At 38.2% G+C, this 26,624-nt stretch overlaps 2 protein-coding genes across 8 annotated transcripts in view; one reads left to right on the top strand and one right to left on the bottom strand.

Moving 5' to 3' along the window:
* Positions 1-3,884, top strand: part of LAMA4 (laminin subunit alpha 4) — a 146,129-nt gene extending 142,245 nt beyond the window's left edge. For both annotated transcript variants that reach the window (XM_006931958.4, XM_003986472.5), the window contains exon 39: positions 3,418-3,884. In XM_006931958.4, coding sequence (XP_006932020.4) covers positions 3,418-3,563 — 146 coding nt within the window. In that variant the 3' untranslated portion in view covers positions 3,564-3,884. The remainder of the gene's footprint in view (positions 1-3,417) is intronic.
* On the bottom strand, positions 136-26,618 carry FAM229B (family with sequence similarity 229 member B). Of its 6 annotated transcripts, none has more exons than XM_019831099.2 (4): positions 26,477-26,612; positions 16,703-16,862; positions 14,896-15,034; positions 13,224-13,446 (listed from the first exon to the last, which is right to left on the bottom strand). In XM_019831099.2, the coding sequence occupies exons 3-4, from the start codon at positions 15,018-15,020 to the stop codon at positions 13,329-13,331; spliced, it is 243 nt and encodes an 80-aa protein (XP_019686658.1). In that variant the 5' UTR covers positions 15,021-15,034; positions 16,703-16,862; positions 26,477-26,612; the 3' UTR covers positions 13,224-13,328. The 6 variants fall into 6 exon arrangements, 5 of the variants coding, with proteins under 5 accessions (XP_019686658.1, XP_011280949.1, XP_044913861.1 ...); XM_011282647.3 differs by having other exon boundaries at positions 16,703-16,859; positions 26,477-26,599; XM_045057926.1 differs by having other exon boundaries at positions 26,466-26,576.
* Between the last annotated feature and the right edge of the window lie 6 nt (positions 26,619-26,624).

Below are 26,624 nucleotides of genomic sequence, written 5' to 3'. Positions count from 1 at the left end.
TGACAATAACAGTAACTCACTGATGAAAGAGTTGAGACCTTCCTCTTCTTTACGTCCACTATCCGCGCCCATCTCCATTCCCCAGCCCTCTCCTCTGGCTCTGGGCCGCGGTTCTCAAAGGGATTCTGGCAAAGGCCACCACTGAACTTCCTGCAGGCGGTACATAAGAAGTGTCAATTCTTCTGTTTCTGTACATTGCCTTCTTCCTGGAAACCACAACGTGGTTTAACATATTTCACACGTTCCCAAGAGCGTGCAACACCAAATTTAGCAAGGCCCTTGATCCTCTGGCCCCTCCTTACCCCTGCCTCTGGGGTCTCTCCGCACCTTCTGAGACTTACAGTTTTCTGAATGCTCAGCGATGCTCTCCTGGCTCCCGGCCTTGCACACAGAGAAATGTTCTTGCTTCCCTCCTCCCCATACGTTTGGAGGAACAACTTCTCCCGCTCTTTTCCCAGTTTAACCCCTTATTGACCTTTAGGACTCAGCTCAGACCTCTACTCACACATGCCCTGCTCTTCCTAGAATGTGCTACATTTACATATCCCTTTTGTAACACTTAACCACAGACTATTGTTGAAATTCAATAGTATACTCCTTGCTGCTAGGGACCGTGACTTCATCCAACACAAAACAAACATTTACGGTCTACTAAGCACTGTGCTGGGCTCCCAGAGAAGGACAAAACAAGCACGGCCCTCCTTCATGGAACTGACAGTATTTGTTCTTTCCTTTGCACCAAAGTGCTTTACTCTATCATTCAAACAAGTATTTCTCCTTGATTTTTGTTTGTTTTCAGAGTGTGATCCCAGCATTACACACTGCCATCATCTCCCACTACAAGAGCTGCTAAGCTCCATAGACTGGGTGGGAAAGGTGGACCTGAAGCCAGACTCAGCCTGCCTGAGGCATATAATGAACAGCAAATTTTAGCTAAGGAGCCCACACACAGGAACTAATGGGCCAGGGGGAGCTAACCACCAGCCCACTGCACCATTACAGCTTTTAATTCCATCTAGGAAACGTGCCAGCAAGGCTAGAACGAAAGCAATTATAATTTAAGCTGAATGTCATTAATTACATCACATTGAGCTGTTCAACATTAATTCCACTAAAATCACATCAGAAACCGAGGCATGAAAAAGAATAACTAAAGGAAATTTAGGCATAAATAAACCTCTTATTTGGAATCCTATTGGAATTCCAACCAGTTCTCTTCTATCATGCAGAACCCTGATAACACTATTTCTATCAATAAAAAGTTAATGCATTTAATGAACTATATTCCCCAAAGTCAATTTTATTGTATAATTTAAAAATCAAAATTAGAAATTAAAAAAAAATTATGGGAATGGAAGCTGGTACAGCCACTCTGGAAAAACAGTACGGAGGTTCCTCAAAAAACTAAAAATAGAACTACCCTACGACCCAGCAATTGCACTACTAGGCATTTATCCACAGGATACAGGTGTGCTGTTTCGAAGGGACATATGCACCCCCCATGTTTATAGCAGCACTATCAACAATAGCCAAAGTATGGAAAGAGCCCACATGTCCATCGATGGATGAATGGATAAAGAAGATGTGGTATATATATACAATGGAGTATTACTCGGCAATCGAAAAGAATGAAATCTTGCCATTTGCAACTACATGGATGGAACTAGAGGGTATTATGCTAAGTGAAATTAGTCAGTCAGAGAAAGACAAAAATCGTATGACTTCACTCATATGAGGACTTTAAGAGACAAAACAGATGAACATAAGGGAAAGGAAACAAAAATAATTTAAAAACAGGGAGGGAGACAAAACAGAAGAGACTCACAAATACGGAGAACAAACTGAGGGTTACGGGAGGGGTTGTGGGAGGGGGAATGGCTAAATGGGTAAGGGGCATTAAGGAATCTACTCCTGAAATCATTGTTGCACTATATACTAATTTGGATGTAAATTTTAAAAAATAAAAAAATAAAATTAAAAAAAATTTTTAATTAAAATAATGTAATCCACACATACACACAGATTTGACTGTTCCTCTACTGAAAAGCCTGCATCATTCTATCATAGTCAGGCTTTTAACCCAAGGAATGTTCTTAATACCGTGTTGATTTTATTAATCAGTTACTTAGGGTACTGGGGCACTTTGTTGTCACTACCTACCATAAATGGTGTGGTGAATTATGCAGACCATAATTTCTATGTGAATGATTTTCTCTAGATGATGTTCCCCATAAACCAAGGGTGGTAAGCTTGAGCAGAATGAAAAGGCGTGTTCTAAAACTAGTTTCCAAATGGGCAGAAGAAATAGATGTTTCTGCCCCTCACACTCTTTCCTGTTCACTCATTTTTATTCTGGTGAGGAAGTACACTGAGCAGCCTTGAAGAATATATATAGTCATACTAATCTAGAGACAAAGGGAATTGATCTCAGCCCCCTTCCAAATCTAAAACCGGATAATTATTCTAAATATGAAATGCTATTTCCATGATTTATTTTCAGTACAAAGCTTCTGCACAGTCTTAATCTACACTGCTTGGAAAACTTATTACAGCTGCTTGATGGTATTTAATTTGCCGTCCTGTTCTATGTTCCTTCCTGAGTTAGTGATTTCGAAGTGTTTTCCGTCTCTTATCTGCTACTGCTCACATAGCTGTTTGTTCATAATAATAAGCTTTGACTAAGTGGATTTTAATTCCATGAAATTTCTAAGTCTTCTCAATTGCTTTAAATTATATTGCTTCTATCATCCAACACATTTAATTTTATCTGTACCATTAATAAGCATAAGGCTTCTTCTAGATCTCTAATTAAGATAAGGGGAGAAGGTTCCCCTGGCATTCTGCCGGGCACCTGTGCCCATACAAAGACTAGTCTAATTATCATTATCCCGTTTATAGTTCTCAAACCCTGAGCTCAGAAAAATTAAAATTTAGTTTATATGAATTCATTATTTTCTCATTGTATTTTATGAACTTGGCAAAAATGTGGAGACTTAAAGGCAAAGGGTGATGATACAAATTAAGCAGAAACGTGAACCAAGTCTAAAAACAGCGTGGAAGCTAAAATTCCTTTCCCTTTTGTCATTAAATCACACAAAAATAAGTATAGATCCTGAAAATTCACTACTGAAGCTTTATATATAAGTGGTAGATTTCAGCCCTGGAAGACAAATGAAATCTACTCAGAAATTTGATCAGGGAAAACATGGCAAAACTTTAAAATTACCACATGTTCATCTTTCTTCAAAGGCAGATAAAGTTCCTGAGAAAAGGAGTCAATTATAATTATATTCCATTTTTGACATGGAAATCATCTTGGTGATGTGAGCAGTTACTATGTATATTTCTGCCCAAGTAATATTTGGACTTGGTATGCCTCACTTGCAATCTTGGTTTTCGTTTCTTTCTTTTTTTCAGAGTCTCTGCTGACCCCGCGCTTGGCCCCCAGCAGACCCTTCACAGGCTGCATCCGTCACTTTGTGATTGACGGGCGGCCCGTGAGCTTCAGTAAAGCAGCCCTGGTCAGCGGCGCCGTGAGCATCAACTCTTGTCCAGCAGCCTGACGCAGCAGAGCAAAACTGCCCCTACGAAGTTCTGGAGAGCACTGAAAGAAACACAAAGCCAGCTGGGAGGAACAGCGACTTTTCCTCCCGGTGGGAGCCTTCATCTAGTTGAGCAGGACTTAAATGAATCGTCAGGGACTGGGTGTTTATTAATAATTTCTTACTTGGATTCTGACCTTGGATCCAAAAGGTCTCCAATGAACAACAATCAAAGGAGTGTTACACTTACTTGTATTATTTCCTGCTGGTGAAATTACTGTTCCTGTTTCTAATAAAATAGAAGGGATCCTAAATAAACACTGGCACACATTTTTTTAAGTATGCCTAGAGTCTCAGATTCATCTTTCTTTCAGGGATGATACTTTGAATTGGATTACACCAGAATATCTGAAGTATACTTTTCTTTATCCTGAAAACATTTACGAATTTATATAAAATCTAAAATTAGAGGACAAGTTTGCTTTTAGCATTTTCATTTGATCAGTATAACAAGGATATTTGGGGTTTATAGCAGTTACAATGTTTAAGAAAATAAATTTCTTTTTTTTAATTTTTTTAACATATATTTATTTTTAAGAGACAAAGACCGAGAACAAGTGGGGGAGGGGCAGAGAGAGGAGGAGACAGAATCTGAAGCAGGCTCCAGGCTCCGAGCTGTCAGCACAGAACCCAACACAGGGCTCGAACCCTTGAACTGTGAGATCATGACCTGGGCCGAAGTCAAATGCTTAACTGACTGAGCCACCCAGGCACCCCAAGTAAAGTAAATTTCTAACAAATTTTTAGAAAAATGGAAGTATAATTTTTTCTAGATAAGAAAAAAAGAGTTAAACCACTTTCCCCCCTTATTTCTGTATTTTTTAATGTTTATTTTGAGAGGGAGGGAGAGAGAGAGAGAGAGAGAGAGAGAACACATGCACATGAGCAGGGGAGGGGCAGAGAGAGGAGGAGAGAGAATCCCAAGCAGGCTCCATGATATCAGTGTGAGCCTGACACAGGGCTCTATCTCATGAACTCTGAGATCAAGACCTGGGCTGAGATCAAGAGTTGGACGCTTAACTGACTGAGCCACCCAGGCACTCCCCCCTTATTTATTTAAAATAAAAATAAAATGGCATGAGGGGAAGCTTCTGTAAGATATTATTACTGTGTGTTCTATAAGAATCATGAAGGATATTACAGCAAAGAAAGTATGACACAATCATAAAATTCTATTTACAAGTATAGAAGTCCTTTTATTAAAAGTTTTTCCCCACATAACTACAACACAATTAGTATTATTTCTAAAATTTTATAATTTTTTAGGTGTCTATACTCATAAAATCTAGAAAAAGTGGGCATGAACAGCTGGTGTAACATTAAAATGCAGAAACTAAAATAATTATACAGGAAAAGATAGTCACCATTGAAGACTGAATGAGAAAAAATAGGCCCTCGTATCAATAGGATTAAAGATAGGTAAAAGGAATAACTTTGGGGGTGGAGGGGAGAAGGCATAAAATATTTTGAGGAATTACTCTGGGAATAAAATAATCTCTGACCTTGGGGAAAAATATATATGTAAATTATTATATAAGATAGGTATCTACACATATTCCCCTGCTACCCTCCTGTCTCACATACATTAGTAATAACATTGAGAATATCAATTAAAGTAGCTAACATCAACTCATAGAAGGATTACTGCATGCCAACCTCCATGATAAGCTAAAGTTTATTTCATTCGATCATTACATTAATCCTATGAAATGGCATTCACAGATAAGAAACCTGAGACTTAGAAAGGTTAGATATATAAATTGTTGTTGGCTGTCACTCAGCTAGACCAAGGAGCCAAGATTCAAAACAAGAGACAGCATAATTATCCCCTTGCTTCCTACCTCCAGAGGACTGTGCTATGAGCTGTTCTCTAAAACTGTGGTCACAAACCCAAATGCCTATACAGCCAGAGAGTTACCATAAAGAAGTAAAGCTTATGGGGTCTGACTAACAAAATCAAGGGGGCACTTGCCAGGTTCATCTAGAAAGACAGCGGGTGCTCAATTCAGCTATCACCGTGAAAGAACACAAGTATTGAAGGACCAGAATTTCCAACAGAAGCTGGAAATGTAAAATTTGGGGAGTTTTGGAATGGCCTGATTTTTCAGTTGGTAACTAATTAAATTACAGCAACAGCAACCACAATATCAGCCAACCAAACAAAACCTTCTGAGAGCCATATGTTATATGTAGGCTAACAACTCTGAATCCAAGAGTCTAGAACCTTAACAAGTACAGATTGAACCAGAGCTCAAAACACACTGTACCCTCATATGCCCCCCATCAGACCCAAGCAGGAAGAAGTGTTTCTGAAACACCCCACCATTTTCTTTTCCAAAACGTTCTCCCGAGGCATCCTAGAGGGTCACCTCTTTCCTCATCCTCAGAAGAAGCACAAAGTAGACAAAACCAGCCAAGCTGCAGATGCTGTCTGGACCTTCAGGAGCTCCAGTGGGCATGCACAGGGACTCACATATAGACACTAAAACCACAGAAATCCTACCTTCTCCACAATTTACAAGGCCACTTTGCAGCATTAGTATTTCACCTTCTGATGCTTGGCAAATGAGAATCTACTGAATATACTGACCCATATACCTCTTAACAAACCACACAGTAACCTGAAATTTTGAATTTACTATTTGTAACAGCGGGACTCCCAACTTCTCTAGCTTATGTCTAGGGAGAAAAAAAATCATATATACTTTTTCCTTTTAGTTAAACAGAGTCTATCAGGACTTCATATAGAGAAATATGGGTTGGATGCTCATAATAATTTTGACCAATTGTTGTTTCGGTCCCTGACAGTTCAGAGCCCTTTCGAACTGCTCCAGTTTGAAGGAGCAGCCCTATTTAGGCCTATGTCCTACCTTCTCCTCTCATGACTACAGCTGATTGGACCAACTCTATAGCTTCCCAATGAAGCAACATCCCATTATCTGGTGGTGTGAAAGATTAATTCAGATATTTTCTTTCAAAATTCTGAATTGGGAGGGGCGCCTAGGTGGTTCAATTGGTTGAGCGTCTAACTCTTGATTTCGGCTCAGGTCAGGGTCATGGGATCAAGCCCTGCATGGGGCTCCTGCTTGGGATTCTTTTTATGCCTCTCTCTCTCTCTCTCTCTCTGAAAATAGACATTTAAAAAAGTAAAATGAAGGATGCCTGCATGGCTCAGTCAGTTAGCGTCCAACTTCGGCTCAGGTCATGATATGACGGTTCGTGGGTTCGAAACCCGCACTGAGCTCTGTGCTGACAGCTCAGAGCCTGGAGCCTGCTTCAGATTCTGTGTCTCCCTCTGCCTCTGCCCTTCCCCCACTCACACCCTGTGTGTGTGTGTCTCTCAAAATAAATAAACATTTTAAAAGTAAGATGAAATGAAAAATAAAATTCTGAATGGGGAAGCATGAAAAGAATCAAGCATTTGGCAGAAGTTGAGGCCAAAATAAAACTATCTGAAATGATGGTTTTAAGTGTTTACCACACACATTTATAAACACACACTTTAAAAAAAAACGAAAGAAAAAAAAAGAATTTAGCATTTCCCATGCTGCAGATGTAGGATAATACATCTATCTGCCCGTACAAACCACCTCAGGTCTCAGCCTGGAGTTTGGAGCGGGTAGTGTATATCCTAAGTTACTGGGATGTATTTGTTCTCTGGGCCCCCATATCCTTGTATGCAACATGATAGTATAGGGTGTCAAATAGAATGTTTTCTGTTTCCCTAAATTTGTGACTACAGTCTATAGCTGGGACCATAAAACAGGAAATACATCACATTTGAAGTGTGGAGTCAATCTCTTCTCCTTTAGAACTGACTCGGAGAAGCCATTTCAGCATAACCAGCAATGTAACACCACACTCCCCCAATATCACGCGCACACACACACACACACACACACACACAAAGTCTATATAAAGAGGCTAGAAAGGCAACAAAATGAAACACTATCAAGAATGGAAGCTCCATGAAATTGTGTCTGTGTTATTCACTCATGTGTTGTAAGAGCAATGGAATAGCACCTGACACATAGGTTTACGCTCAATAAATATTTATTGAATGAATTTCAGGAAGGCAGAATTTCCATAAAAGTTACCCCTCACCTCACCTCTCAACACAATCACTAGTAATTTTCATGGAAGTCTGAGGGGGAAAAACAACTGGTATTGACTTCTCCACTTGGGATCCCCTGAGCCCCAGGGATCTCTGATTGCCTGAGATGTAGGGAGTAGATGAGGGAAAAAATGGTACGGCCCACCAGAGAGACAAGAAACATTCCCTCAGGTCACTGGTAATCTTTCCGGAAGAAGGATGGCTACATGGGTGGATAAGGCCATTCAGTTTTTTACACTTCACAACACCAGAAGACATCATTCCCAGAGGACACTGCTAGGGGGGCAGGATGGGGCAGGTGGAGGGTAGATGAGATTGAGGAATGAAAGCCTGTTCTCATGTGCCAAAGCATGGGACAGCGAAGCACACACATCAGAGGAAGTTAGCATGTGACCAGCCAGAATAAGCAATGGAATCCCTCAAGGAGCTCCTGAAGTACAGTAATGGTGGCGCCTCACCAGCCTAGCCAGACCATAGTGCAGGGAGCTAAGTCAGCCACCTCAACAAATGCTTTCAGGTGACCACACCTAAGACGAAGGATTAATGAGCTGATGTTAACCTGAAAGAAGGTTGTGAAAGCCTGATGCCACATGGTTGCCCTAAGACCTATTTATATTCCCTTACAGAAAGCCCATATCTAGCGATGTGAGCTATGTAGGAAGGCATTTACTCAAGGCAGAGGCTATAGAGGACTAAAGAATTCATACTGGTCGAAAACTTATTGGTTCATCTTTTTAATATGAATTAAGTCTTTATGATCTACAGTAATGTCTCCACTTTAATTCCTGATAACAGCAGTTTGTATTTCCTTTTTTCCCTGGTAATTCTGTTTAAAGGTTTATCAATTTTATTGATCTTTTCAAAATGCCAGCTTTTTTGGCTTCATTGATTTTTCTCCATTATTTATTTTTATTTTATTGATGTCTGGTCTTCATTGTTTCTTTCTTACTGCTTATTTTTGGTTTAGTTTGCTCGTCTTTGCTGCTTTCTTAAGGTGAAAGCTTAGATCATTTGCTGACGATGTTTCCTCTTTTCTAATGAAAGAACTTACATTTTCTAAGTACTATTCATCTGTGACCCATCCATTTAGATATGTTCTGCTTCCATTTTCATTCAATTCAAAATACTCTTCTAATTTCTCCGTCATTTCTTCTTTATTCGTGGGCTATTTGAAAATCTGTCAGTAGCCTAGTATTTGGGGTTCTCCAGATATTTTTCCGTTGATTTCTAACTTAATCCGGCTGTGGAATATGCTTGCAAATTCTGCATATTTTCCCTATATCTCAATGCATTGAGACTTGTTTTGTTAGCTACGATGTGATATATTCTTGGTGAGTTTTCCATGTGTACGTGAAAAAAATGTACAGTTTCTGCCACACTGTCATTCTACTATCAGATGTTGAAATCTCCAATTATGAATGAATGCAGTTGTTTCTTTTCCATTTCATCAGTTTTTGATTGGTGTACTTTGAAGTTCTGCATAAACACTAAAATTATTAAGACTTTTTTAAAATTATGAAATGTCTCCCTTTATTCCTTGTGGTATTCTTTGCTCTAAAACTGTCTTATCTATTATTAACGTAAGCTATTCCAACTTCATTTTTATTGATGTTTACATGGTATATCTAGTTTTATATTTTATATTTTTAATTTATGTGTCTCTTAGTATTTAAGTTGGGCTCAGATAATCTCCTTTTCTAGCCAACCTGAGATTCTCCACCTTTTCATTGAAGTATTTAGACCTTTTGTGATTCATGTAAATATCAATATAGTTTGGCTTAAATCATTCTTTGTTCCTTTTTCCCCTTTTTCCTGCCTTCTTTGGGAATGAGGGATATTTATTCCATTTTATCTCCACTATTGGGTATTAGCTCTGTCACCATTTGTTTTTAGAGATAACTCTAAAGTTTACAATTACATATTTACTTAACACAGTCTGTCTTCAAATACCATTATGCCATTTCATAGTCTACAACATAAGAGTAAACTTCCTGTCTTTTGGCTATTTTTGTTACACATTATACTTTTATATAATTATTTTTATTGGGGTTCCTGGGTGGCTCAATCGGTTAAGCATCCAACTTCAGCTCAGGTCATGATCTCACGGCTTGTGAGTTTGAGCCCCGCATCAGGCTCTGTGCTGATAGCTCAGAGCCTGAAGCCTGCTTCAGATTCTATGTTTCCCTCTCTCTCTGCCCCTCCCCTGCTCATGCTTTATCTCCCTCTCTGTCTCTCAAAAATAAACATTAAAAATTTTTTTTAAATCATTGTTATTATTTTTCTTTAAACTGTTACCTGTTAAATGTTTAAGAATGAGAAAAAGGCTGTTATATTTATCTGCATAGTCTCCATTTCTGGTGCTCTTTATTTCTTTTGCAGATCCAAATTTCTATCTGATGTCATTTTCTTTCTGCCTAAAAAAACTTCCTTTAACATACCCTATAATACAGGTCTGCTGGAGTTGAATTCTCTCAGCACTTTGTGTTCTGGCTGAAAAGTCTTTTCTTCGTGGCTTTTGAAGGATGCTTTAAAAAAAACTGTTCTATTGCCTTCCTGCCTGCATGATTTCTGATGACAAGTGTTCTCTAATTCTTATTTTTGCTCCTCTGAATGAATTTCCTCTCACATTTTAAAATTGTCTCTTTATGCTTGGTTTTCAGATAATTTGATTATATTAAATTTCTCTAAATTTCTTTCATTCATTTCAGTTTCTTCATGTTTCTTCTTCTTGGGGTTGGTTAAACTACTTGGATCTGTGAGTTTATAGCTTTCATTAAATATGGAAAAAAATTTGGCCATTATTTCTTCTAATATTTTTCTGTCCCACCCCCCCCTTATGGGAAGTCACTTACATATATGTTAGACTGCTTGATATTGAAACACAAATTTTATTTTTTCAGTCCTTTTTTCTTTGTATTTCATTTTGGATAATTTGTATGTCTTCAAGTTCATTAATCTTTTCTTCTACAGTGTCTAATCTGTTCTTAATACCATTCCATGTATATTTTTATTTCAGAAACTGCATTTTTAGTCTCTAAAAGTTCAGTTTAGGTCCTTTTATACCTTCCATTTCTCTCATCATGATTATGCTTTCATCAACTACTTGTTTATAGTAACTTGTCCTCTAATGCTATCATCTGTCATTCTGATTCTGTTTCCATTGACATTTAATAATTCTCTTGACTATGGATTGTATATTCCTTTCTTGCATACCTGGTAATTTTTTATTGGATGGTGATCATTGTGAATTTTACATTTTTGGTGCTGGATTTTATTGTTGTTCTTTACATCTTTTTCTTTTTTTTTTTTAAGATTTTATTTTTAAAGGTCACCTGGGTGGCTCAGTCAGTTAAGCCAGGTCATGATCTCACAGTTCATGGGTTGGAACTCTGAGGTGGGCTCTGTGCTGACAGCTCAGAGCCTAGAGCCTGCTTTGGATTCTGTGTCTCCTTCTCTCTCTGCCCCTCCCCTGTGGGCTCTGTCTCTTGTCTCTGTCTCTCTGTCTCTCAAAAACAAATACATGTTAAAAAAAAGATTTTATTTTTAATTAATCTCTACACCCAACATGGGGCTCAAATTTAGAATCTGGCCATCAAGAGGTGCATGCTGTACTGACTGAGCCAGGCAGGCACCCCTGTAGTTCTTTAAAGCTTATGGTTTTTTTCCCTCCTTGAATGTAGTTCAGTTACTTGGAATCAGTTTGATCCTTTCAAATCTTACTCTTAAGCTTTCTCAGGGAAGGTCCAGGACAACTTGTAGTCTCAAATTATTCCTAACTCCCACCCCAAAGCCAACCCCACTAAGGCAATATCTTGCTGATGACTCTATTAAATGTTCCAATGCTCCATGTATTAAAAGATCTTTCCCGTATAATTTAAACACAAATTATTTCCAGCCTTGTATGGACTCTGAGGAAGTCATCACTCCTTTCTCCTTTTCTACTGTTCTTTCCCACCTTGGACAATTTCCTTCCTGGATTTTGTTATTTTATTTTAAGAAGTATTAAATTTTTATTTGTCAGGTAATTAAGTTACTTAAGAATCACTTTGAGGGGCGCCTGGGTGGCTCAGTCGGTTGAGCGTCCGACTTTGGCTCAGGTCACAGTCTCACGGTCCGTGAGTTCGAGCCCCGCGTCAGGCTCTGGGCTGATGGCTCAGAGCCTGGAGCCTGCTTCCGATTCTGTGTCTCCCTCTCTCTCTGCCCCTCCCCCATTCATGCTCTGTCTCTCTCTGTCCCAAAAATAAATAAACGTTAAAAAAAATTTTTAATAAAAAAAAAAAAGAATCACTTTGACTCTCTCAAATCTTATTTTTAAGCTTTGTTAAAGGTGGTATGCATTAGCTTTCAATCTAGTGTTAATTTAGACCTCCTACTAAGGTGTGACCTTTCTGGGGTCTCCCTTCAATGCTCCATGTTTAACAAGGTCTTTCCACTCTGTCTGGTTGGAATTCAAACACCTCTGGGCACTGTGTGAATTTTTCCAGTTTATATTATATGCTATGTATTAATATATATTGTTATATATTACATTATAAAACTCAGTATTTTTCCATTTATAAATCCGTGGAAATTTTTCTTTTTCACTTCATGTAGTACACATGTACATATATCCATGTAATTATAAGCTAATAAATCTTTCATTTAAAAAGGCCTATATGTATATCTACAGGTGCAGCAAGGGAGACAAGAAACTAAGGGAACTGTACTTGACCCTAGAGTTAGTCTTTTGGAGAAGACAATGTCATAGGATGGATGGTGGATGGTAACCATGAAAAGGAAAATAAAGCAGGATAAGTTTCTTGGGAGTAGTGCAAGGGAAAAAAAATAGCAGCTGGCCTAGACCTAGACCTCAAAACTTATTTGTAGGTCTGATCAAACAAAAAGATCTACCTGAGGCTTCTCAATACCAATTGTAAACAATCTCAAGATGACTGGTTGGGACCTAAGGGACAGCGTAATGATGGGACATAATTTTTTCATGGAAAATAGGGGATAGAGACATGGCCCTCACCCTCATTTACAACAAATTTAACCAATAACCTCAGCTCCCATATACAAACAGTTTATATGATTTGCAGATGAACCATGACTAAGAACTTTCTTTGGTCTCGGTATTCTTCCCCAAATGCACAATCTACTGGGCTCCATTTCTTACCCAATATAATTATTCCTAAGCAAAACATTATCAAAAGATATCAAGCCAGGTATTAAGGTATTCAAGTAAAAGGATTCAGGTAAGAGGCAACCCAAATATAAACAAAGGAAACCAGCCTAAAACACATTAAGTACTTAGAACAGGCCCTTCATGACTGATAATCAAGGTGAATTAACCTTCATCTTGAAACATTGATATTAATGATCCACTGTGAACAAGATGATCTCTAAAGGACCTTCTAATTGTGAAATATTATTCTGTCTTATCCATCAAACATAACTGATGGCTTAATACTACACATTTTGCAGATGACATTGTCTTTTCTTACTTAAAGGAAATATTTCAACTGTTGTCATCGTCCAAAGGTGCCACTGCTTTTATTTGTTTATCACATCATAAGATGATACTTGTCCATTACCCTTGACCTAGTCAAACCTCTACAAAAGACTCAATGATGCTATTTAGGATGCATTTCCTTGCTGCTTTGTGCAGGTGGCTTTCGCATTGTTGCATAGACAGTGATGGGAACGTCAGTTACTGTCAGGCAATGACTTCCAGGGCACCTTCGGAGTTGCCTGAATGAAAGAGCAAAGCACACGTGGTTAGATACTAAAAAGGAAATTTTTTCAAAGCAACAAAGTTTGAGTGCATATCAACTGCTTTAAATCATTTTGAAATCTTTGAATGTCACAATATAACACAGTGACATGGATGAGCCAGACATTTTAGACTTATGTTGCAAAGAAATTATGATTATTGCCATACCCTTAATCACAGGAAATTCATAAATAATCCTCTAAATGACCATCTTGAAAGGTATACAGTGATTGCTAAATGGCCAAAAAAAAAAAAAAAAGCGCATGGGGAGTGCATAGTTGAAAACATAGTGGTACTACTATGGCAATTTATATATATATATATACATATATATATATATACACCTTAAAATCACGTCAATTGAGTGATTTAAAAACTAGAATATGTGGGGGGTGCCTGGGTGACTCAGTCGGTTGGGCGTCCAACTTCGGCTCAGGTCACCATCTCGCAGTTTGTGAGTTCGAGCCCCACGTCAAGCTCTGTGCTGACAGCTCAGAGCCTGGAGCCTGCTTCGGATTCTGTGTCTCCCTCTCTCTCTGCCCCTTTCCCGCTCACACTCTGTCTCTCCCTGTCTCAAAAGTAAATAAATGTTAAGAAAAATTTTTTAAAAAGTAGAATATGTGGAAAAATATAAAACCGAACATACTATTCCATGTACTATTCAAATGTTGATTGAATCCTTAAATGACATCTACTCCAAAACTACATCTAGTACTTGAATTTCTATTCCATCATTCCCACCAGATAATCACCCAACCTCAAACATTTCTAAAGACAAGTGCTTAGTGCTTCCCCAAATAGCCCACTGCATCCTTAAATAACTCTGATTTTTAAAGTACCTACCTTATTAGGCTTAAATCTGTGTTCTAAAAGCTTCCAAGCCATGAGAAATCTAAAAGTGTAGTAATTGATGGTAAACAGCAGAAAAGTGGAACACATCCTATTTATTATAGTTTTCTTCAATTTTGCAAAAAAATGATTTTGTTTTATAGAACATTCATACTCTATATCACTATCTTTCTGCTAAAGATCAAACCAAAGCCAAAGCGACACTAAATCTGAGATAATAGTCTTCTTCATATTTGCAGCCTTGTGTCTAGCATGTAAAAAGCACTAAAGATTTGCTTATTTAAATGAATGTTATCTTTCTTGTAACTATCAACAACAACAATCTAGCTAAAGATTTACCAGAAAATAATAACAATAAAATAAGAACTAGTCTATCATTGAGACTTACAGAGGTACCAAAAACAAACTGTGCTAAGAAAACCTGGAATCTGTTAATACTAATTTCATAACAGCAAAGTTTGTTAATACTAATTTAATGGTCCCAGGCTTTTTTCTTGCTAACACTGAACATCAACCAAAGCTTATATTGATGATAGCTATTACACATTTCCTCAGCCATCAGGATGAGACGACCATACCTGGTTGGTGACATCTCTTTCCCATTACAGGCAGCACTGGAGCTCAGCCCAGATTCCAGCCCAACCGAAGAATCTCCTCCTTCCACTGGAAACTTCCTTGGCTGGGTCCCAAACCGAAAAGGCATAATTCACAGAACACCTAGATTAGAAAGTTAAAATAATGGAGTGGGGGTGAGTTGTCTTCAAAAAGTTCTTTGGAGTCTTTAGTGTTATTATTTTGTCACAGTTATATAGAAACATGCTGAAAATGACGTTTTAACATATCTTTAAAAGTATATAAATGCCATATTACACAACTCCTCCTTACTATAATTTTAAGTCTAGCAACAAATATAAAAAAGCCATTAGCTGGTAGAAGTGAACTGTGCCCTATGGTTAAATTACGGAAGTCTATTTCTACTGTGTGGAAGGAAAAAAAAAGTTTGCTTGAAATGGCTGTTACAGTCAACAAGGTTGAGTCCCTACCACCACTCTCCACTGCCTCTCTGTCTACCTAAGCCCTTCTCTTCCTTTGAAGTATAGCCAAGCCTCCCATCCTCCATGACACCTTCCATCAACCCTCTTCCTGATGATCGTTCTTTCCCCTGCCTCTCTACATTTATAGCACCTTAGGTGAGAAAGTGCCTTGGAAGAGTTAGACTGACTATGTAACCCTAAGCAAGGGACTTGATCAAGTATGTTTCTCAAGGATAGAGACATCCTTCCAGGGTAATCATGTGAATTAAATAAGGCAAAATGTAATTAAATGTAAAATGTAAATTAGGCAAAATGTAAACCACATGTAAAATACAGTGCCTAACACATAGTCAGTGTTCAATAAATGTTAACTATTATTACCCAGCAGATGCTACTGAGCATTAGTAAATATTGCACACACACACACACACACACACACACACACTCAATTTAACATAATGTATATGTGAGATATATGATAAATATGATACATGTACACACAAACACACATATACACACACACTGTTCCCACTCCTTACTTGCTAGGACCAACTCATTCGTTAAGTCTGAATTTGCATTTCACTTTCTCAGGGAAGCCTTCCGTAACCACTACATTATATAAGTTTTCACAGCACTCTGTAATTTTGTTTTGTAATAGGTATCACTCTAATTCAGGATTTCTCAACCATGACACTATGAACATTTGAGGCCAGATAGTTTTTTTGTTGGGGAGGGAAGGAGTTGGCTTGTGCTTTGTAGGATATTTTTGCAGCATCCAAGGCCTCCACCCACTACATGCCAACATCACCTTTCCCCAAAAGTTGTGACAATCAAAAATGTCTCCAGACATTACCAAATGTCCCCTGGTGGAGAAGGGGAAGAAATCACCCCATGTTGAGAACCAATGTCCTAATTTTTTGTCAATGTTTTTGCTTAATCATTGTCCACCGCCCCCCCCATCCCCATTTCATGTCTGTCTTTGCCACCACTGACTGAATCCTTAATACCTAGAACAGTGGCTTGCACACAGTAGTTAGTAACTAACATAAATTTACATATGTTCAACAAAAGACAAGAAAAATGAAATATGTCTTATTGTGGTTTCTTATGCCTAGAACAGTATTCTATGCCTAATAAGTATTTGTTATGGTAATAATAAAATTAAAGTTTAATAATTTGAATATTATGTGTAATGGTTTTTATAGACTCTGTGTTTCCTTTATCAAGGAAAAAAGTGGTATGCTCAATGACAAGTTAGTAAAACCACAGTAAAATCTGTGGGTTAGTATATCTATCTAACTAACATAGGTATGAAGTTTTAGCTAACTTGATCAAGAATACATAGACTTACCAAAATAGTCTGAGTCTGATTCCTGCAGAGGTGAATAAATCAACTGCATCTACTGACCTTCCATAGAAGACTGGAATTGCCAAAGGAATGATGATCAAATGTTCCAGTGACACCCAGAAATTATTACATCAGAAGATTCTTTCACATAGTTTCCTATCTGCTAAAGAATAGAAGGTCACAATTCATAGCTCCAGCAGCAAGCCGAAGCTTAGCTAAAGGTTGTCTCTAAAGTTTGACAGTCTTGTTCTTGTCACTGCCTTATTCTCCAACAATATGAAATATTTTAATCTATGAATGAGCTTATGTATATTCTAAACCTACAGTCTAATCTGTACAAAATCATGAGATTCTTCTCACTTTATATCCCTTTTCCTCATTATCTTTATCTTCCAGTTTTTTCCTTAACTATTAACACAAACTAATCCAACCTGTGTCCTCATCCCACACAAGAGGCCTCAAACTGCACCTTTACACATTTCTCTTTGGCTCTTCCTATGTGGGATTCTTTACATCCTCTCTCTCCCTAATGCCTAGACTGCCTCTTCTATTTCCTCAAGAGTCTTGAAACTCCCAGATGACAGAAATAATGGCTCAATTTTCTCCCAATTGAGAAAATAAGAATACATCCTGTACTGTCCTGTTTTGTTCTCTGGACACTGAGGCTCTGTCCTCTGTTCATATCATCTTTGCCAAAGAAATGGTGATCAAGTGTCCCAGTGACACTCAGAAATGACAGAATTTTTTCACGTAGGTTCCTATCTGCTAAAGACTAAAATGTCTCAATTCATAGCCTCAGCAACAAGATGCAACTCATCTTCTGGACTACCCTCCCTCTCCCAATTTCTGTATCAACAGCTTACCTCACTGAATATAATACTCAAGTATAACTCTTAAGCCAGAACATTTCTCTTCAGCTAATCTTTTTTTGTTTTTCAGCGTTCATAGTTGATGGCAAACTAGTAAATGACATTAAGCATTTAAATTTTCTTTCCTACCTACATTTTAGACTATTTCCCACTGCTCTGTTTTCATATGATTTGTGTTATAGAAATTGGCATTTTACATAACTAAGTTGATGTTAGACAAAATCTTACCTCTACTCCTTTTTCTTACCAGGGTGCTATCTGTGAATAGCTGATCACAATTTTCGCTTAGAGAAACCATTCAACTGACTGTGTCTTAGTCAGACAAACTGAAATAATTGCTGGCAATTGTTAGCTGATGTATCATGAGGACCTAAATATTGGATCCTTAGGACGGCAAAATTGTTTAATAGTTTACATTTTCTAGTAGAGGTGACAGTAGAAAACCGATGGGTTTTGACATGATAATTAGGTTTGTATTTTAATACCATGTCAGCTCTGAGACTGTGAGCAAATCACTAAAAGTTTGCCTTAAAAAAAATGGTATTAATTTCTACATCACGGAGTTATTTTGAGGAATAAAAAAAAAATCCAACATGTAATAAAGTCGATGTCTGGGATACAAAATTCCATCAGCACATAACCTCTTGGTGCATAATTCTTGAAATCAGAGTGTTGAAACATTGATTTCACGTTTCAGCCATTGATATATTTTTAAGCTACAAAGTATCTGCATGTGAAATAATCAAAAATCCTTTAATTTACCTCTATTTTTAGCTGTTTGGCACAAGTTGTACCAAGTTTCTTTTTTTTTTTTTTTTCAACGTTTATTTATTTTTGGGACAGAGAGAGACAGAGCATGAACGGGGGAGGGGCAGAGAGAGAGGGAGACACAGAATCGGAAACAGGCTCCAGGCTCCGAGCCATCAGCCCAGAGCCTGACGCGGGGCTCGAACTCACGGACCGCGAGATCGTGACCTGCCTGAAGTCGGACGCTTAACCGACTGCGCCACCCAGGCGCCCCAAGTTTCTTTTTTTAGTACGGGTGATACAATGAAACAAACCAAACAGTGGTCTTAATGATGAAACTTTCTAGCACTAGAGTAATAGTCATCAGAAGACAAAATGAACTTGACTTCCCAGCAGATCTTCATAGAGAAATGGATAAATATGTGAAGTACCAGGGGGTGGGGGTGGTGGGAGATGGTGAAATCTCTACATACTCCTATTCCTCATAAGCCCAAGAGTAATAATAATCTTCCAGTCCTCAGAATATTGATTCAAGAGATGCAGGAAAGGAGTAATGCTTGAACTTAGCATATCCTAAGAAAATAGATCCACTACTAGAAATAATTCATTCATACAACAAATATTTGCTACGAATCCACCACGAGCCAGGCATGTGCTAAGTGCTGAAGATAAAATATTGAGTCAAACAAACACAGTGCCTATCCTAGTAAAGTTTACAGGTTAGGGTAGTAGAGTTTACAGGTTAGGGTAGGGTATGTCCTAGATGAGGCTATCAAACATAAATCTAAAGGATGAGAAGGCATTAACTAGCTGAAAATACAGTTGGAAATAAAGACATTGAGACAGTTGGGGTGGGGGAAAACAGAGGAAATAGCATGTACAAAAGTCATGGGCCAGTCGAGCGGACAACTGAAAATACGAAAGGCCAGCATACCCACAGCAGAGAAAATAAAAAAGAAATCATGTCAGAGAAATACGTAGAGGCTAAACCAACCAAGAACATGAACCCGCTTAAAGATTTTAGACTTTAACTTATGAGCAAGGGAGCTCACAAAAGAATTTTAATCTCTCGGGAAACATACTAGGTTTCACTTATTTTTCTGTTAATTTTCTGGTTTCTATTTATCTGATTTCTTCTACAATCTATAGCGTTTCCTTTTTTCTGTTTACTTTGGGCTTAATTGGTTTTCTTTTTCTGGTTTCTTAAGATGGAAGCTCGGGCCATTGATTTGAGACCTACCTTCTCAATATAAGCATTTAATTCTATAAATTTCCATCAAAGCACTACTTTAGATTCTTTCCAAAAATTTTGAAATTTAGTATTTTCATTACCTTCTGTTAAAAATTTTCCTTTTGCTTTTTTCTTTGATCTGTAGGTTATTTAGAACTGTATTATTTGTTTTCAAATATTTGGAAATATTCTAGCTAGTTTTCTCTTACTGATTTCTTACATTCCATTGTTGGCAGAGCACATTCTTCATATAATTGTAATTCTTTTAAGTTTATAGAGACTTGCTTATGCTCAGAATTTGGACTATCATGGTAAATGTTCCAGCAGAATATGTTGTCATTGGGTGAGGTGTTCTATCCATGTAATTAGCTGGCTGACAGAGTTATTCAAGTCTTCTGTATTCTTACTAATTTTCTGTATTCTTCATCAATTAATGAAATAGGATGTTGAAATCTCCAACTATAATTATGAATGTATCTGTTTCTCTTTTCTATTCTTCCAGTTTTTGCATCATATATTTTGAAGCTCTGATATTAGTTGCATAAATATTTAGTAGTGTTATGTCCTCCTGATAAACAGACAACTTGACTATTAAAAACTATCCTTCTTTATTTCTAGTAATAGTCTATGCTCTGAAATCCACTGTCCGAAATTTATATAGCTACTTTATATTCCTTAGTGTTAGTATAATTTATCTCTTCCTGTCTTTTTACTTTTAACCTATCTGGTCTTCTTTATAGTCAAAGTGGCTTTCTTAGAAACAGTATACAGTTGAGTCTTGCTTTTTCTTATCTAGTCTAATAATCTCTGACTTTTATTTAAGGTGTTTCAATTATTGACATTTAGTGTGATAGATACCATTGAATTTTCTTGCCCTCTTGCTATTTGTGTTTTTATGCTGTTCTTTGTTCCTTTTCTCTTAGTCTGTTCTTTTGAAATAACTTAGTATATTTTGTGTATCTATTCTATCTCCATTATTGGCTTATTGCTTTACAACCCTTGGCTTTGATTTTGGTTACTTTAGAGTTCATAGTATACATTTTTAACTTTTAAGTTTGCCTTAAATAACATTATACCACTTCACATACACTAAAAGAAACTTACACTAAAAGAAACTCGCACTGGGATGCCTGGATGCCTCAGCCAGTTAAGTGTTTGACTTTGGCTCAGGTCATTATCTCACACTTCATGAGTTCAAGCCCCACATTGGGCTCTCTGCTGAGCCTGCATCAGATCCTCTGTCCCCTTCTCTCTCTGTCCCTCCCCTGCTCTCTCTCTCAAAATAAAATAAACTTTAAAAATTCTTTTTAAAAACAAACTCACATTGAAAGAATCATTTCCCCTTTCCTACCCTGTATTATTTTGTCCTACATTCTACTTGTATATTCTATATTATATATTATAAACCCTATAACACATATATTTATAAGTTTCTCTTTAAGCAACTATTTTTAGAGAAATTTTTAAAAACAAGAGAAGTCTTTTATACTCACCCACATTTTCAGTGTTTTTATTCCCTTGAGTAGGTCCGGATTTCCATCCAACATGATTACCCTTTTATCTGAATGAATGTTTTCATTTAACAGTTCTAGTCTACTAGTGATCAATTCATTCCATTTTTGTATGTTTTTACTTCATCTCCATTTTTTTAAGTTTATTTATTTATTTTGAGAGAGAGAGAGAGAGAGAGAGAGAGAGAGAGAGTATGAGCAAATGGGGAAGGGTCAGAGAGAGAGGGAGAGAGAGAAATCCCAAGGAGGCTCCACATGGTCTGAGCAAAGCCCGACACGGGGCTCAAACTCAAACTGTGAGATCATGACCTGAGCCAAAGTCAGATACTAACTGACTAAGCCACAAGGCACCCCAATTCATCTCCATTTAAAAAAAATTTGTTTGGGGTGCCTGGGTGGCACAGTCGGTTAAGCGTCCGACTTCAGCCAGGTCACGATCTCGCGGTCCGTGAGTTCGAGCCCTGCGTCGGGCTCTGGGCTGATGGCTCAGAGCCTGGAGCCTGTTTCCGATTCTGTGTCTCCCTCTCTCTCTGCCCCTCCCCCGTTCATGCTCTGTCTCTCTCTGTCCCAAAAATAAATAAACGTTGAAAAAAAAATTTTTTTTAATAAAATAAAAATTAAAAAAAATTTGTTTAACATTTATTTATTATTGAAAGACAGAGAGAGACAGAGCATGAGCCTAGGAGGGGCAGAGAGAGAGGGAGACACAGAATCTGAAGCAGGCTCCAGGCTCCAGGCTCCAGCCGCCAGCACAGAGCCTGACGTGGGGTTCAAACCTGCAAACCGCGAGATCATGACCTGAGTGGAAATCAGACGCTTAACGGACTGAGCCACCCAGGTGCCCCTCATCTCCATTTTTGAACAGTATTTCATTCTCCATTTTGAACAGCTGAGTATAAAATCCTAAGTCAACAGTTTTGTTTTGTGACGCTTTTTATTTTTTTAAGTAGCTAAAGATTTTTGCTCAAGTTTTCTGACTTGCATTGTTTCCAAGAGTGTGCTTTTATTCTTAACTTTGTTCCTCTTTATGTAGTGTGTCTTTTTTCCTCTGAGTGCTTTTAATATTTTTCTTAGCCACTGATATTAATTTGATTATAATGTGCTTGGTGTGGCTTTATTCCTGTATCCAAAGTTTCATTGAGCTTCTTGGGTTTGTGGGTGCATAATTTTTATCACATGTGAAAAACTTTTCAGACATTATCTCTTCAAGGATGTTTTTGTTTCCTCCTTCTGGAACTCCAGTTACACAGCTCATATAAAGCTGTTTGAAATTGTCCCACAGTTCACCGATCCTTTTTTATTATCTTTTGATTCTGTTTTCATTTTGGATAGTGTCTACTGTTACATCTTTAAGTTCACTTAAATCTTTAAGTTCACTACTCTTTTCATTTGCAATGTCTAATCTGCGCTTAATTCCACCCAGTGTATTTTTTCATTTTAGACACTGCATTTTTTAACTCTAGAAGTCTGGCTTGGGTCTTTTATATTTGTGCCTTCTTAATCTTTTCATGCCTCCCTCTGCCTTTTTGAACATATGGAGGACATTTATGTTATTTTAAAGTCCTTGTCTACTAATTCCTTCATTTGTGCCATTTCTTGGTTTGTTTTTACTGATTCTTTTACATCATCTGGAGTGTGGTTTTCTACATCTTCGCAGATCTTGCAATTTTTCATTTGATGCAGACATTGTGAATTTTATGTTGTTGGATGCTGGATTTTATTTTATTTTTAGTCTTCTAAGCACTTTCAGGTTTTGATCTGGGACAATTATTTGGAAATAGCTTGGTCCTTTGAAGGCTTGATTTTGTGTTTTCCTAGGCTAAATCAGGACAGCCTTTCATCTATGGCTAATTTGTCTCTACTGCTGAGGCAGTTCCTTTACTGTACTCAACTCAATACCGCCAGATATTACAGGGTTCTTCCACTCAAGATGTTGGGAATGTAAACTAGTTCCACCCTTGTGTGTACTCCCAAAAATGTTCTGCCTGCTTCTTCCAGTGGTTCATTCCTCAGTATGGGCAGTTTCCCCACATGCACATACTGATCAGCACTCAGTGTAAGGCTCAGAGAAATTCCCTGAGGGTCTCCAGAGCTTTCTCGATACTCTCACTGCTCTCTTGCACTTTGCTCTGGAAATTCTAGCTGCCTTTGTCCCCCAGAATTTTCAATTCTGTCTCCCCAACTCAGGATGGCTGCCGGGCTGTGTGTGGGCTCTGTTCATTAGAAAGAAGTCACTAGGTCCAGTCCAGACTCAAGCAGAGGGGATTACACAAAAACAGAGGGCAGAGATCATTAGGTAACATCTTAGAGGTCGCCTACCACAGAAGCTGTATTCTGTCATGTCTGAGAACGCTTGCAATGCACTTATGAATGTTGTTTATCAAATATTTCTAGCTTTCTGTCTTCTGGAAATTGCAATTCCTGGCCCCCTCGTGGTTACTCAGAGCCCATGGGACTAGTTTTGGTGGGTTAACAACAGCCATTAACTGCAGTGTAAGATCCTCTTTCTCTCTGCCACTAAAGCCAAGAATGTACGAAATCGTGGTAGCTCAGCATCCTGGGCGCCAGGGTGAGGAAAACGTAAAGCATAGTCACAGATACCTCCCAAAAGACACGGATCATGTGCCAAAAAAATAAACCTTTATTGTTTTACACGGCTGAGATTTAGGGATTAGTGGTTACCATAACTTAGCAAAATGGATCATGACTTCTACAGACTTAGGTCCAGACTTAAGAACTTCCATAACAAAAATCTAAAATATGTCAGTAGGATAGTGGTCAGGCAGCAGGTGACAAGGAAACCGTTACTGGAAGCTGAAAGGACAGTTATTTATGTTATTGGTGACAAATGTATTGGGAAAAAAAAGTCTTTGCAAAATTCCTGTGATAACCTAGAAGACAGATGATTTACCGATGAATTTGAATTCTAGGGGAAGAGGTGAGAACACAATGTTGGTAACACGTTGGCTGCTATGCTTATGCTTGACAAGTTATATGAAAGAGAGATGGGCTCAGAAATGCAGTGTGCCAACAGGACTAAAAATGAATAGAGCCTCACAAATTCTAACTTTATTTAAGTCGCAACTGGGAAAATTAAGAGTATAATTTTCTTGGAACACGTTGTATGCCCCCTCAGAACTCTATAATAGATGTGCAAAGTCATCCAGTACTAAATGTACGTTACAGGAATCCAACAAATCCTGTTTTTTCTCCACCACTACCTACTTCTTTCTCTTGACTGGGTACCCAAAGAATTCTTTCATCCTGAAAACTGAGTGGCTTAACTGGGCTCTATCCTCGTGTTGACTGTCCGAGAGAAATTTTTCCATGGATCGTGGTATATCCTTTTTTTTTACCGAAGTATAATTAACATACCCTATTACATTAGTTTTAGATATTTCTATACATTACTCAGTATTCATCATTATCAGTGTACTCTATTTTTCTTATAATCCTTAATCCTGGTTTCTTTTAATCTACAGATTTTCTTTCCTTTATTATGTTTTATATCAGTAAGGACATTTCTTCTTCCAGTTGCTGTGTTCTCTATTCAGGGGCGCTTATTAATCTTATGTTGAGCCATCTTTGTCTCTTTCATAGATATTACCTTCTAAGAGCTCTAATACCTTCGTCCTTGCCTCAGGATTCTCGTGATTCTCTCAAACTTCTCATCTACATCAGTAATCTGATTTTCAGCTCTCTAGTCTGCTCCCTCGTGCTTCTAATTCTTCTTTTCTAAAACTAGTTTTTCCACTTACAGCTAGAATTTGAAAGGTAACTCATATATTTTTTTTTTTTTCACTGTGTTTGTATCAGAGGAGGTATACTAGAACTCCGCTAGAGCTGTGTACAGCTCTCTACATCCAACCCCCAGGACGGCCTGGGTTCTGCTCGCTCTATCTATTGAACTTGAATAGCTTAAATGAGGTCTCAATCCAACTAATGAGGAATGCATTCAACTCCAGGATACGCTCAAATATATGACTTTGGTGTGGACTCCTGGAAACTATAAATCCTAGAAAGTTCTTCTGCTCGTACATATGGTTGGTATATAAGGTTCTACCTTGATTCTTAAGCAGAATTGCCTATTAGTCGGATGCTTTCCAGACTGAAGTTATAAATGAGACTTATTCGGACTGTTGTTGTTGTTGTTGTTGTTGTTGTTGTTGTTGTTAGGACTTTCTTAATTTAACTTGTTCCCATGTATGACCTCTGGGGAATAATGACTTAGGCCTAACCACCGTATGAGAGATAGGGCTCTGAGAGGCCAGAATACCAGATGAGCTGGCACCATAACTCACTGGCATAGACCTACTTCCATCACTGCCAACAAACTGGACCAAACTTTGCAAATTCTGAAAGCCCCAGACTTTGGGAATTCAGCACCAAGACGTGAAGTGACGTGCTGGATGTTCTAGACTGCACCTCCACCCCTGACTCCATGCTCACCAATAAGCAGTTAAGAGTAAAATTCAGCAATTGCAAAACATTCTTGATTAAAGCATTTGTAGACAATATGAATTTCAGTAAAGAAGTGCTGGGTTTCTTCATTGAAATCTGGTCTAAATTGATCAGAGTTCAGAGTATTGTTCAGTGTTTGACAATTTTCAGTACTTGGTAATTTTCAGGAATGCCTGATTTTTTTTTTTTTTTTTTAGTCTTCTTCCTTCCATCTAGTTTACATAAATCAAATGCCTAGTTTTAATTTCATCGCTTCCACCAGACTTCTATTGACTGATCTACATCCTCATTCACTGAATCCTTACAGTCAGCAACACACAATATTTTTTTGTTAGTGTTTCACGTGTGTCTTAAGATTATACGCTTCTTGGAGCTGGATCTATGCCTTGATTTCTTCTGAATATCCTAGAGGGGCTAGAAGTGAATGTTGGGGTGCGCCTGGGTGGCTCAGTCGTTTGGGCGTCCGACTTCGGCTCAGGTCATGATCTCACGGTCCGTGAGTTCGAGCCCCGCGTCGGGCTCTGTGCTGACAGCTCAGAGCCTGGAGCCTGTTTCAGATTCTGTGTCTCCCTCTCTCTCTGACCTTCCCCCATTCATGCTCTGTCTCACTCTGTCTCAAAAAAATGAATAAACGTTAATTTTAAAAAATTTTTAAAAAAAATAGAAGTTAATGCTGGAAGCATACAGCTTCAACGAACAGTGACTGGGTCTCTGAAGCGTTTTGTCAAAGTGTATAAACAGCCTAGTTTCGGGTGTACCCTGACACGCCTATTTGGGGTTTCTTTGTGCTCATCTACACCGTTTTCTGTTAGAACAAAGAGCTTGTTGGCTAGACGCATTAAAGCAGCGTCCCAGGGTGTTGAGACTGAACAAACACTAGACCTCTGATAACCCATAAACAGTTTTAAAGACATACATTTTTAAATCCCACTCCAAAGCCTAGTTACCCGCCAGTTACCCGGCCTCTGGAGCTGCCGAAGCTCAAAGATGTTGGCAAGCAGTTAGGATCTACGGTCCGGAGGCCCAGTCGCTATGGTAACGGTGGGACGCAAGTGCACTTGCAAGGCCTTCTGACGGAAAAACTTAGCTTGAACCTAGAGGAGAGC

Source organism: Felis catus, chromosome B2, assembly GCF_018350175.1.
Source record: "Felis catus isolate Fca126 chromosome B2, F.catus_Fca126_mat1.0, whole genome shotgun sequence".
Classification (NCBI taxonomy): Eukaryota; Metazoa; Chordata; class Mammalia; order Carnivora; family Felidae; genus Felis; species Felis catus.
Note: the sequence above shows the minus strand (reverse complement) of the source record. Positions and strands in the feature narration are given on the sequence as shown.